Source organism: Gekko japonicus, unplaced genomic scaffold, assembly GCF_001447785.1.
Source record: "Gekko japonicus isolate JY-2015 unplaced genomic scaffold, Gekko_japonicus_V1.1 scaffold1214, whole genome shotgun sequence".
Classification (NCBI taxonomy): Eukaryota; Metazoa; Chordata; class Lepidosauria; order Squamata; family Gekkonidae; genus Gekko; species Gekko japonicus.
Genome location: NW_015173160.1, coordinates 483,664 through 497,177, shown reverse-complemented (window position 1 = coordinate 497,177; position 13,514 = coordinate 483,664). Strand labels below are relative to the sequence as shown.

At 50.1% G+C, this 13,514-nt stretch overlaps 1 protein-coding gene across 1 annotated transcript; it reads right to left on the bottom strand.

The window, feature by feature from the left end:
• Nucleotides 1–393: 393 nt before the first annotated feature.
• LOC107119844 (gastrula zinc finger protein XlCGF26.1-like) lies at nt 394–12,049 on the bottom strand. The gene is made up of 5 exons (XM_015422458.1): nt 12,034–12,049; nt 9,201–9,457; nt 8,149–8,263; nt 1,873–2,285; nt 394–1,491 (listed from the first exon to the last, which is right to left on the bottom strand). The coding sequence occupies exons 1-5, from the start codon at nt 12,047–12,049 to the stop codon at nt 394–396; spliced, it is 1,899 nt and encodes a 632-aa protein (XP_015277944.1).
• Between the last annotated feature and the right edge of the window lie 1,465 nt (nt 12,050–13,514).

Genomic DNA, 13,514 nt, shown 5'->3' with positions numbered 1-13,514 from the left:
TGTGAGCCTTTGAAGAAGACCCTCATCAGAACCTGGCAGTCCTATACATGTTTACCCTCATATGGATTCTCTGAGGAACATGAAAGTCGGATCTGTGCCTCAGGCACTTGCCACACACAGAGCATAGAAGAGGTTTCTCCCCTGGGTGGGCTCCTCGAAACTAAGGAGATCCCCATTCCCATCCTTAATTTCTTTCTTGTGGGATCTATTCAAGGTTTTGAATGTGGCTAAAGCTCTTTCCACAGTCCTCGCAATTTATAACATTTCTTCCCAATTAGGGTAAGGTTGCTGTGTAGATTTAAGCTCTTTACAACACTTTACATTGTTTCAGTGCTTTGCATAGTCTGTGGTTGTCTTTTAAATGTTAAATAGGAGAAAAGCGCTATTCACGGGCTAAGCAGTTACATGGGTTCCTAAATGTTTTTGAAAAGTGCTCCTACAACTGAATCTCTTTCCACACTCTGAGCATTCAAAAGGTTTCTCCCCTGTGTGAGTTTTATGATGCCGCTGAATTTGCGATCTCCAGGTAAAGCTCTTTCCACACTCTGAGCATTCAAAAGGTTTCTCCCCTGTGTGGGTTCTTCGATGCAGCTGAAGACTGCCACTACAACTGAATCTGTTTCCACACTCTGAGCATTCAAAAGGTTTCTCCCCTGTGTGGGTTCTTTGGTGCAGTCGAAGATAGCCACTCCGACTGAATTTCTTTCCACACTCCGAGCATTCAAAAGGTTTCTCCCCTGTGTGTGTTTTATGATGCTGGTAAAGAGAGCTATGTTGGCTGAATTTCTTTCCACACTCTGAGCATTCAAAAGGTTTCTCCCCTGTGTGGGTTCTTTGGTGCAGTTGAAGATGGCCACTCTGACTGAATTTCTTTCCACACTCTGAACATTCAAAAGGTTTCTCTCCTGTGTGGATTCTCTGATGTTGTTGAAGTTGGTCTCTCAAGGTGAAGCTCTTTCGACACTGGGAACATTCAAAGGGCTTCTCCCCTGTGTGGGTTCTCCGGTGCCTTTGAAGCTCACCACTCCGACTAAATTTCTTTCCACATTCTGAACATTCAAAAGGTTTCTCCCCTGTGTGAATTTTTTGGTGCTCATGAAGAGTGCTACCCTGCCGGAATGTTTTTCCACACTCTGAGCATTCAAAAGGTTTCTCCCCGGTGTGGGTTCTTAGATGCTGCTGAAGAGTGCCATTTTGACTGAACTTCTTGCCACACTCTGAGCACTCAAAAGGTTTCTCACCTGTGTGGTTTCTTTGATGTTGTTGAAGAGAGCCACTCCGACAGAATTTCTTTCCACACTCTATGCATTCAAAAGGTTTCTCCCCCGTGTGGGTACTTTGATGCCGTTTAAGTGTGCCACTCCGACTGAATCTCTTTCCACATTCTGAGCATTCAAAAGGTTTCTCCCCAGTGTGGATTCTTCGATGTACCTTAAGAAGGCCACTACTACGGTATCTCTTTCCACACTCTGAGCATTCAAAAGGTTTCTCCCCTGTATGGGTTCTTCGATGATATTGAAGACTTCCATTTTGTGTGAATCTCTTTCCACACTCTGAACATTCAAAAGATTTGTTCCCTCTCAGGGTTTTTTGATGCTGTTGAAGAGTGCCACTCTTGTTCCTGGTGTGGATTCCTTGATGTTCTTGAAGAGTACCGCTCTGACTCAACTTCTTTCCACTCCCTGTGTATTCAGAAGATTTCGCCCCTCTGTGGATTCTTTGGTGCATAAGGAGCTCTGGTCTGTATTTGACGTCCTTTCCACACCGAAAATACTTACAGGCCTTCATTATGCTGTGCTTTGGAAAATGTATATTACCCTTTTTTCCATCAGAGGACGTCATTCCACCCTCTGAGGAGGGAAACAGTTTCACTCCTGAGTGAACAAGGTCCGATTTCTCTGAGAAGCTCTTGCCACAGTGTGAACCGCGGTAAGGTTTCTCTCTTGTATGTGTTCTTCGGTGTCTAATTCGTTCTGCTCTACAAATGAAACTCTTTCCACACTCCAGGCATTGATGGGTCTTCTTTCTACTATGCATTCGTAAATAGATATTATATTGGGTTTGATCTGAGAAGTTCATGTATGTTTCCTCCACCTTATGAATTACATCATGGAAATTCCCCCCTTGGCAAGGAATGGTTGCATCCCTCTTCTCGAACACGTGGCTTCCTTTTTGCCTCTTATGTCTGCCTTGATTCCTCAAGTTTCCTCTCATGTCTTCATTCTTGACTACATCTGGCAACAGGTGACGAAGTGCCTCATCATCCTCATTCCTCTCATCGTTCCCTGCCAGGATAAAGAGAGAGATCCTATTAGAGCCCACACAAGGTCGTTTGTCTACATCTACTCTGTGGATATTTCAGTGGCTTCTTAATGCTGAAATAAAGACAGAGGTCTAACCGGGAGCCACACAAGAAGCCAAACCATCAATCAGGCACTGGTCATTAATGGGGTTTGCAATTCCTTTACCAGAACTTCTTTCCCACCAATCTGAGTTGCTGGCCACACCTTGCCCAATCCAGGCCTTCCAGTAAAGCTCTTCTTATATTATGGCGACCCTCCTCTTCCCACCCCCCTCTGTAGGTACTTTAAGGGGAAAGGGGGCAAGGAATGATTCCCCCACTGTTTACATTTGACTTTCCTCATAGCTCTTTTGATTCTCTGCCCTTGAGAATTAAATACAAGAAGTTACCATGACATCCAGTCTTGCAACTGCACTGAGAGTTTCCTTCGAGTTGTGACAAGAGTCATGAGGGGCTGGTTTTCAGCCTCCCAAAAATGCTTGTTTGCTGGGGGGGGGGGGAAGCCAAGATTTAAAAAAGCAACCTCCTCCTTTCAACCCCCCCCCCCAAGGGGTTTGTTTGGAGAGGCGCTGCCTATGGGGGGGGGGGGGGGGTTGATAAGACCTAAAGGCATTCAGGTGAAGGCAGTGGAAAGGGTTCACGAGCCTTCGACCTCTTCTACTCTTAAGCAACTGCTTAAACACAATTTCAACAATTTCAACAGGAACCAAGCCCTATTTATTTTTAAACTCTCTTCTTTCCTGTTGAAATTGTGTTTATATTCATAAATTCATAAACATAAACACAATTTCAACAGGAAAGAAGAGAGTTTAAAAATAAATAGGGCTTGCTTTTCTGTCCTGAAAAACAATAGCACTACAGATAAGATTAGAATTTCAGCAGCCAATCCACATACAAAAGAACCTCCTCAGGAAACAGGAAAAGAACCTTCTCAGGAAACAGGAAACCTCCTCAGGAAACAATCCACAGACAAAAGAACTACCTCAGGAAAGCTCCTCCATTAGCATGTTCATAGCCTGGGGAACTCCTACAAGATAATGACTCAGCCCTACCCCACCTTCCTGAGTAGATATAAATTACCTGCCTACCATTTTTCTTCTCACCTTGACACAGAGAGCACTCCATCTTTCTGTGCTATACCTCTGAGGATGCCAGTCACAGTTACTGGCAAAACGTCAGGACCTACAATGCCAAGACCACGGCCAGACAACCCAGAAAATCTACAGCAGCTAATGAACTCCGGCCGTGAAAGCCTTCGACAACACATTGCATGTTTGTTTATGCTGAATGTTGAGCTCTCTACCAATGCCTTAATTTGCTTGTTCATTACTTGTCTTTTCTCTCTCTCTTTTTTGTTTTTATTTGTTGTTATGTGTACACTGTAGGTTGTTCTTCTATATGGGGAGTGGGGTGTGTACTTGATGTGTATATCTGGTTTTTAAAAAATATTTAAATTAAAAATCTATTTCTTTTATTTTAATTCAGCCACTGTATCAGAAGACTGGAGATTAGCGAATATGACACCAGTTAAGAACATAAGAACATAAGAGAACATAAGAGACACCACTGTTGGATCAGGCCAAAGGCCCATCTAGTCCAACACTCTGTCACACAGTGGCCAAAAATACCAGGTGCCCTCAGGAGGTCCAGCAGTGGGGCCAGGACACTAGAAGCCCCTCCCACTGTTGCCCCCCCCAAGCACCGAGAATACAGAGCATCACTTGCCCCAGCCTGAGAATTCCTATCTATACCTTGTGGCTAACAGCCACTGATGGACCTCTGCTCCATATGCTTATCTAATTCCCTCTTGAAGCCGTCCATACTTGTAGCTGCCACCAGCTCCTGTGGCAGTGAATTCCATGTGTTAAATCACTCTTTGGGTGAAGTTTTTAAAAAGGGGCCCAGAGAAGAACGAAGAAACTACAGGGCAGTCAGCCTAACGTCTGTCCCAGGTAAATTAGTAGAAACTGTAATCAAAGACAGAATTATTGGATGCATAGAGGAAAAAAGCCGGGTGAGGAAAAATACGCACGGCTTCTGCCTAACCAACCTTACAGAGCTTTTTGAGAATATGAACAAGGATGCAGACAATACAGACCCGATAGACACTATATACCTGGACTTTCAAAAGGCATCTGACAGGGTACCTCACTAAAGACTCCTGAGCCGTGTTCCCTCTAAGCTGAGTTCGTGTGAGCTAGCTCACAGTTTTTTAGCCTCTGGCTCACAGATTTTTGTCTGAGCTCAGGAAGGAGGGCTCCAGAGCAAACTGATTTATGCAGCAGGCAGGTCGTTTGCTCACAATTTTAATACCCGTAGCTCACAAGGTAGAATTTTTGCTCATGAAACTCCACGGCTTAGAGGGAACATTGCGAGTCCTGAGTAAACTTAGCAGACATGGGGAAATTGGACTGGTTCACTTATGAATCAAAATGACGGGAAACACAGAGCAGGAATAAATGGACAGTTTCTCACATTGGAAGTAAGTAAGTTAGGCTCTACTGGTAGCAGGAGCTCCTTTGCATATTAGGCCACACACCCCTAGTGTAGCCAATCCTCCAAGAGCTTACAGAGCTCTTCTTACTGGGGCTCCTGTAAGCTCTTGGAGGACTGGCTACACTAGGGGTGTGTGGCCTAATATGCAAAGGAGCTCCTGCTACCAGTAGAGCCCTGGCTAACTATTGGCATTTCCACAAGGATGAGTATGGGGGCAGGTATTATTTAATTTGTCCATAAACAGCCTCAAACTAGGGGAGAGGAGTGTAGCGGCCAAGTCTGCAGATGGCTCAGAATTATTATTCCGGATGGTGAATACCAGGCCTGACTGTGCGGTTCCAAGATGGCTCTCCACAAATTGCGGGTGATTTCCCACAAGCGCTGCTCCGCGCTCAACTCCTCCCTTTTGCCCCGATGGTACGTGTCAATTTCACACAAGCTGCTGCGTGGCTGCATTTTGCCCTGCAGCTTTGTGCGATTTTCCCCGCGTCTACTCAATCTTCAAAAAACAGGACTGAGTAGACGCGGGGGAAATCGCACGAAGCTGCGGGGCAAAATGCGGCCGCGCGGCAGCTTGTGTGAAATTGACACGTACCATCGGGCCAAAGAGAAGAGTGAGCGCGGAGCAGCGCTTGTGGGAAATCACCCTGAGTGAGTGGGGCGACAATGTGGCAAACGAAGTTCAGTGTTGGTAAGTTTATTGCGATGCACAGTGAGGCAAAAAAAAATTCCAGCTCCAGGTGTTGGCCAACAGGGTCTGAACTTGCTGAGACAAAGTGTGTGTGTGTGTGTGGGGGGGGAGATCTTGGGGTTGTAGTGGACAGTTCAGTGAAAGTGTCTACCCAGCGTGCTGCAGCGGTGAAAAAGGGGAACTCTGTGTTAGGGATGATTAGGAAAGGGACTGAAAGCAAAGCAGCTGATAGCGTAACGCCCCTTTACAGATTTATGCTGCGGCCTCATTTGGAATGCGGTGTACATTTGGTCACCACTTCTCAAAAAGGACGTCACAGACCTGGGAAAAGTGCAGCAAAGGGCAACCAATATGATCAGAGGATTGGAGTATCTTCCTCCTTCTTCTATTCCTTGTGGCCAATAGCCACCGATGGACCTCTGCTCTATATGCTTATCTAATTCCCTCTTGAAGCTGTCCATGCTTGTAGCCGCCGTCACCTCCTGTGGCCAAGATAATCAGAGGATTGGAGTATCTTCCCTATGGAGGAAAGGCTGAGGAGTCTGGGGCTTTTCAGTTTAGCAAAGAGACAATTAAGGGGGCAACGCGATAGAGGTTTATAACATCAGGCAAGGGGCGGAAAGAGCCGACAAAGGTAATTTTATCTCCTGCTCCCCAAATGCTAGAACTCAAGGCCATCCAATGAAGCTCGTGGGATGTAGATTCAGGACAAACAAAAGGACATATTTCTTTACGCAGAGAGTGATGAAAATGTGGGATTCACTGCCAGAGGTTGTAGCTATGGCCACAGGAATAGACAGCTTTAAAAGGGGGAATTAGACACATTAATGGAGGATAGGTCTATCAGTGGCTACTAGCCAGGGTGGAAGGCCACAGCCTCTCTGCCCGATTGCTGGCCCTCCAAAGGAACTAGTTGGCCACTGGGTGAGGCAGGAGGCTGGACTGGATAGACCACTGGTCTGATCCAGCACGGCCCTTCATCTGCTCATCTTTTCCTATGTGCTTAAGGACATGCTGTAAAGACTGACAACAGAGAAATTAGGTTGCGGCCCCTTCCAGAGGCTTTCTGAGGGCCTCTCATCCCCGCCTCGTCCACAGGTCAGGACACCTTCTCTGGCTTGGGTGATGAGGGCCACAATTTCTTGCCTCAGTTGCCCCTGAACCTGCCAGGTGGCTTGGGCCACCCCAGCACTGGAAACCCCAACCTGGGCAGGCATCAAAACAACGTATCGCTGTTCAAAATTTTGATCCCCGCATCATCCCCAGTGGCGGAAGTTGGCACCTTTCCCACCCGTGGAAGGTCCTTACCCAGAGAGGCCACGGTCCCGTAGTTCTCCAGCATGACTTCCCAGTGGAGAGCTCTCTGGCCCGGATCCAGCAGGGCCCACTCCCCCTCAGTGAAATCCACGGCCACCTCCTCAAAGGAAACGGGACACTGGAAGGAAAAATCAGATTCCCTCGTCAGAGATCACGCCAGGCAGAGAACACACACCAGAAAGGAGCGGCCTTTAGAACCTCTGTCGCTCAGGCCCCTCAGCGGCCACTGCAGGAGCAAAAGCCCCCTTGAGAAAAGGGGGGGGGCCAGGCTGTCCCCCCACTCATCTCCCCTACCTGGAGTGCAGCTTCCGCAGCTCTTTCCAGATCTGTGCAAAATTGAGGGCTCAACACCGTTTCCTCATCACCTGAGAGAGAGAAAGGAGGAAGGAAAGGTGTCTGCCTAGACTCCCGAGTTCATTAGCATGTTCCAGTCTTCTACCCACTTCACACACACACACACCTGAAACTTTGCCCTATATACACTCAGAAAATTTTAACACGGATTTTAATAAATTGTGGGATAAGGAGAAGCGCCAGGTGCTCATGAACATTGGGGGAGGGGGGGGAATGAAGACATTCTGGCGAGACGTTTCAGACTTCTGGGAGACTTGAAATGTGCCCTGTGAACTCTGGAGCTCAAATACGTGACGGCGTCCCTAGTTCAGTATCCTCTTTGTGACTGTGGACCACCAGGAGTTCCCAGAAAGACTTGGAGCAGGGGCACAGAAACCAAATTATTGGCCCCCTGGCAACGGGTTTTCGGAGGTAGGCGGCATCAGAACGTGGTGTGAATCTGCGTGTGTGGAAAGCGGCCTCAAGTCATAGCCGACTTCTGGTGACCCCCACAGTTATTCAAGGCAAGAGACGTTCAGGGAGGGTGTGCCACTGCCTGCCTCTGCAGAGCGACCCCGGATGTCTCTGCTGGACTCCCATCCAAGTAGGAACCAGAGCCGACTCTGCTTCGCTTCTGAGGTAAGATTGGGCTAGTCTGGGTCATTCAGGTCAGGAGAACACGGAGGTTCCGCTTATTCACCCTGGGTAACAGCTGCACCCAAATGTCTCCTCCTTTTCTCATTTGAGCCCCCTTGAGTCCTTCTGATGGAAGGAAGGAAGGTGAGATGTGAAGATTTTACTCCATGCAAATAAGAATGGGGATTGCCTTCCATGAATCTGTCAACTCCCCCTTCAAGTGAGAGGCCATCCCTACACCCTTGGGGCACTAAGTCCCAGAAGTCCACTCTGCGTAGAGAGCAGAAGAACTACCTTTTCCTCCTGTCCCAGACCTTCCACCCAACAAATTGACCAGGTGCCCCAATCCCATCTGGGCAGGAGGCACCCTTACCACTTGACCGGGCATCTTGGGCACCCTCCTGGGCCTGCGCCCACTGAGTTTCCTCTGACGGAGCTCCTCCTGCCTCAGAGAACTTCGCCGCCCTCTTCACAGATGGTCCCCACACCTGAAAAAACAGCAAGGGACACAGGTCAGAGGAGGAATCGAACAGGCTGAGGGGACGAATCCTGCCCCGTTCGCAGACTCCTCATCCCTGCATTGAAGAAGAAGAATCTCGGCATGGTCGTCTGTTAGCCGCCCTGAGCCATTGGGTAGGGCGGGATACAAGTCCCAAATAAATAAATAAAATAAATAAATAAAAAAGAAGAGATTGGATTTGTACCCCGCCCTTCTCTTGGAGTCTCAGAGCAGCTTACAAACTCCTTTCCCTTCCCCTCCCCACAACAGACACCCTGTGCGGTAGAAGAAGAAGAGATTGGATTTATACCCCGCCCTTCACTTAGTGTCTCAGAGCGGCTTACAAACTCCTTTCCCTTCCCCTCCCCACAACAGACACCCTGTGCGGTAGGTGGGGCTGAGAGAGCTCTGACAGAAACTGCTCTTTTTCAAGGACAGCTGTGTCAGAGCTTGTGACTGACCCGAGGTCACATCAGCAGGTGCGAGTGAAGGAGTGGGGGAATCAAACCCGGTTCTCCCAGATTAGAGTCCACACACTTAACCATTACGCAAAACTGGCTCTCAATTGACCGGCAGCGCTGGTTCAACACCCCACCACCCGAAGTTTTCCGGCTGCACCCCTGCTAGAAGTAGAAATGTCTGGCAGGGAAGCCATAGGAAAAGGTCATCCCTTGAACTGAGCAAAGGAAACCTCCCCTCACCTGCTTTGCCTGCCTCTTCTCCTCTGCCTGGCTCAGGAGGAAGCCTTCGGCCAGGGCCACCGCCTGGGAACTGGTCTCCGGCCCGCATCCTCTGACCCAGCCCTGCATTTCCTGGGGCAGGATGGTCAAGAACTGCTCCAGGATCACCAGGTCCAGCATCTGCTTCTTGGTGTTCCTCTCCGGCTCCAGCCAGCAGCTGCAAAGTCCATGGAGCTGGCTGCAGACCTCTCGGGGCCCGTCGGCCTCACGGTAGCGGAACTGCCGGAAGCGCTGGCAATGTTCATCTGAGGTCACGGTGTCCTTAGCCAGGATCTCTGGCACGGCTCTTTCCCAGGACTCAACCCCGCTCCCTGCTAGGGGGGGAAGGGGACCGTGGCTTGCTCTCTGGTCACTTCCGGGGCCTTCCGGGTCCTCCTCTTCCATCTCCTTCCCCTTCTCTTGGGTCGCCTCAGATTCTGGGAAGACGGCCTTTCCCACGGTGGCTGTGAAGAGGGAGGGGAAAAGTTATCAAAAAGGCAGAAAGAAACCAGAGGAGGATGAAGCTAACCCCCCCCCCCCAAGGACTGCTCTGGGGGATCAGAAGGAGCGTCCTTGTAGTTTGTGCGTCAGGATCAATGCTGCTTTGCTACATTAGTTGTCAGGGTTTTTAAGCCATGCCAGTTTGGTCAGTCAGGAAAATCAACCATCTCTATTTGGCTGTAGTGGTTAGGTGGGCGGACTCTAATCTGGGAGAACCGGGTTTGATTCCCCCACTCCTCCGCTGGCACCTGGCTGGATGGCCTTGGGCAAGCCGTGGTTCTGATAAGAGCTGTCCTTGAAAAAGAGCAGTTTCTGTCAGAGCTCTCTCAGCCCCACCTACCTCACAGGGTGTCTGTGGTGGGGAGGGGAAGGGAAAGGCGTTTGTAAGCCGCTCTGAGACACCTTTGGGTACTGAAGGGTGGGGTGTAAATCCAATCTCTTCTTCTTCTCTCTCTTTAAAAACCTGCTGCGGATGGTATGATCTTGGCCTGCCATGAGTCCTGGGGGCCAAGTCTCCAGGCACAAACTGGAGCCCCAGGGCCAAGTTTTTGACTGATCAGGGCTTGACCCCTGAAGGTGCCTCCTTGTTTGGCCAAAGCTCTGTCCAAGCAGCCAGCAGAGAAAAAGGGGCGGAGGGATGCTCTGTATTCTTGGTGCTTGGGGGGCGGGGTGCAACAGTGGGGGGGGGCTCCTAGTGCCCTGGCCCCACTGCTGGACCTCCTAATGGCACCTGGTATTTCTGGCCACTGTGTGACAGTGACACAGAGTGTTGGACTGGATGGGCCACTGGCCTGATCCATCATAGGCTTCTCTTGTGTCCTTATGGATAAAGATATTGAGCAGAAGTCCATCAGTGGCTATTAGCCACAAGGTCTAGGTGGCTCAAGTGGTTAAGACGCTGAACTGCAGGCTGTGGAAGGTCGGTAGTTCAGCAGTTCAAGACCCGAGTGTGCCGCATGATGGAGTGAGCTCCCGTCTCTAGTTCCAGCTCCTGCCAACCTAGCAGTTTGAAAGGAAGAAATTTGGGGAGGGGAAGGGAAAGGAGTTTGTAAGCCGCTCTGAGACACCTTTGGGTAGCGAAGGGCGGAGTATAAATCCAATCTCTTCTTCTTCCATTTCGCCTTCCAGAGGCCACCCCTTTGTGCTTTCCAGGGGAATATTCTGGAGGGCTCCACAATTTAAGCATAACATTTTGTATGTGGCATTTTGTATGTGACCCTGTTGGCAGACCTCCTGATGGCACCTGGCTTTTGGCCACTGTGTGACCATGGAGTGTTGGACTGGACGGGCCACTGGTCTCATCCAACACTGGCTTCTCTTCTGTTCTTATGGGGGGGGCGTCTCTCCAGGTCAGGGCGGGAGGGGGCTGCGTGGATGAGCGGGAGCAAGGATGGGGCAGGGAGCCCCCCAGAGTGGCAGCGGGTGGAGGGTGGGGGAGGCGCCACAGGCTAAAATGCCTGGCAGGCGAAGGAGCCGGTTGCAATTCATTACTTCTTCCTGGGCCGCCCGTGGCTGAGAATGCAATTGCTGTTTATCCTCGTTTATTACAAAATGCATCTCCCGCCCGCCTCTCTCCAAGCAAAGACCAAGGCGGGCCGCCGTGCGGGTCTAATGCATGAGCATTAAAACACAAGCAAGAAAATTGCACTTTAAAATCCTCCATACCCCACCCCGCAGGTACAGTAGAGGAGCCTTCCTCTGTGCCAAGAACGAAAAGCTTATTCTCCCCCACCCCCAATGGACCTACTCGTGAGCAAGCCGTCCCAGGATCCGCCTGCAAAAAGTCCTCCTCCTCCCGGCTGTTACTGATCTGCAGAGAGGCTCCCCCCGTCCTTTCCCCCCATTCATCACCCCCTCTTCGCCCGGCAGGTCTAGCGAGCAGCTCGGTTGCTTTAACCCTCTCGGTGCTGCAGAGTCCAATGGAGAAAATGCCGAGTGTCCCTTTGCAGACCCCCGGACGGTTCGGTGGGGCTTCAGCCAGGCTGCCGGCAGCGACGCCATGTAATGCCGCTCAGTCAGTGGGGCTCCTCTGGAGTAAACGGTGCAGGGGATCGCCCTCCCGGGACGCCCCAGGGCTGTTCAGCCGTCTCAGAAAACGGCACAGGTGAATAAAAAAGGACATGAGCTACTACACAATCTCTGGCTTTTACAGCCGCTCGTCTTCCAATGGGATCTATGCTCTCATGTGGCCAACCATTCCCCTCTGCTCTGTTCATGGAAGCTGCGGTGGCTCAAGTGGTTAAGACGCTGGACTGCAGGCTGTGGAAGGTCGGTAGTCCAGCAGTTCGAGACCCGAGTGCGCCGCATGACGGAGTGAGCTCCCGTCTCTAGTTCCAGCTCCTGCCAACCTAGCAGTTCGAAAGCAAGAAATTGCAAGTAGATAAATAGGGACCACTTCGGTGGGAAGGTAGTTCTGTGTGCCTTGGTGTTTAGTCCTGCTGGCCACATGACCATGGAAATGTCTTCGGACAGCGCTGGCTCTTCGGCTTGGAAACCCCAGAGTCGGATTCGACTGACTTTCCAGCAAGGGAACCTTTACCTTTTTTACTGTTCATGGGACAAACTAGCCAGCCTCTGTGCAAAAGAAGAAATGAACACAAATCTGACATCAAAAATGGCAATATCCAGAAACCAGCAGACTGGATTACACAGTCTACCTTTTAATTACTTTTTGTTTTCTTTTTTGAATTTACACGGCACTCACGTCCAGTGTTCCCTCTAAGGTGAGTTAGTGTGAGCCAGCTCACAGTGTTTTAGCCTCCAGCTCACACATTTTTGCCTTAGCTCAGGAAGGAGGGGCTCCAGAGCAAACTAATTGACGCAGTAGCCAAATCGCTCGCTCACCACTTTCATGCCAGTCGCTCACAAAGCAGAATTTTTGCTCACAAGACGCCACAGCTTAGAGGGAGCCTTGGTTGCAGTGTTCCCTCTAAGGTGAGTTAGTGTGAGCCAGCTCACAGTGTTTTAGCCTCCAGCTCACACATTTTTGCCTTAGCTCAGGAAGGAGGGGCTCCAGAGCAAACTAATTGACGCAGTAGCCAAATCGCTCGCTCACCACTTTCATGCCAGTCGCTCACAAAGCAGAATTTTTGCTCACAAGACGCCACAGCTTAGAGGGAGCCTTGGTTGCTAGCAATCTAGGGGGGGAAAGTGTTCCCTCTAAGATGAGTTAGTGTGAGCCAGGAGGAAGAAGAGATTGGACTTATACCCCGCCCTTCACTACCCAAGGGAGTCTCAGAGCAGCTTACAAACTCCTTTCCCTTCCCCTCCCCACAACAGACACCCTGTGAGGTAGGCGGGGCTGAGAGAGCTCTGACAGAAACTGCTCTTTTTCAAGAACAGCTCTTATCAGAACTACGGCTTGCCCAAGGTCATCCAGCCAGGTGCGAGTGGAGGAGTGGGGAATCAAACCCAGCTCTCCCAGATTAGAGTCCGCGCACTTCACCACTACACTGAAGTAGTTGCAGTAGTGGTCGCAGCAAGCAAAGGCAGATTCAATAGGGGACTGGGGGAAAGCATGAAGCAGATGTCCATCAGTAGCTCTTAGCCAAAAGGTATAATGGGTACACTGTGTCTGGGGCAGAAATTCTCTGTATTCTTGTTACGTGGTGGGCAGGATTGGGGGGGGGGGGCTTCTTATGTTCTTGCTCCACTGGTAGACCTCATGATACATGCATACCCCATCTAGCTCTTGATAATAGCTGAGCCGCAACATTCTGCCCCAACGGGAGTTTCTGAGTAGACTTTGAGGGGTGTCCCACGTATAGAGCATGACAGTAGTCTAGTCTCGATGTGACTGTGGCGTGGGTCCTGGTGGCCAGATCAGTTGTATCAAGGTGAGGTGCCGTCTTTTGAGCTAAGCTGAGTTGGAAGAAAAACCTTTTTTGCAACTGCGTTAACTTGTTTCTCAAGTAGTAATGTTGGGTCCAGAGTAACCCCGAGACTCTTAACTGAACCCCATCAAAAGTGGGGAGCACAATGTCCTTCAAGGCCTCCATCTTCTCAACATTTGTGAAGTAC

Bases quoted from the DNA above. Each gene is read 5' to 3' on its own strand.
- LOC107119844 (XM_015422458.1), bottom strand. The intron at 8,264-9,200 runs GTCTGCAGCCAG...CTGTTTTTTCAG, and splicing joins AGGCCGACGGGCCCCGAGAG to GTGTGGGGACCATCTGTGAA. The intron at 2,286-8,148 runs GTAAGGGTGCCT...TTATCCTGGCAG, and splicing joins CCAAGATGCCCGGTCAAGTG to GGAACGATGAGAGGAATGAG.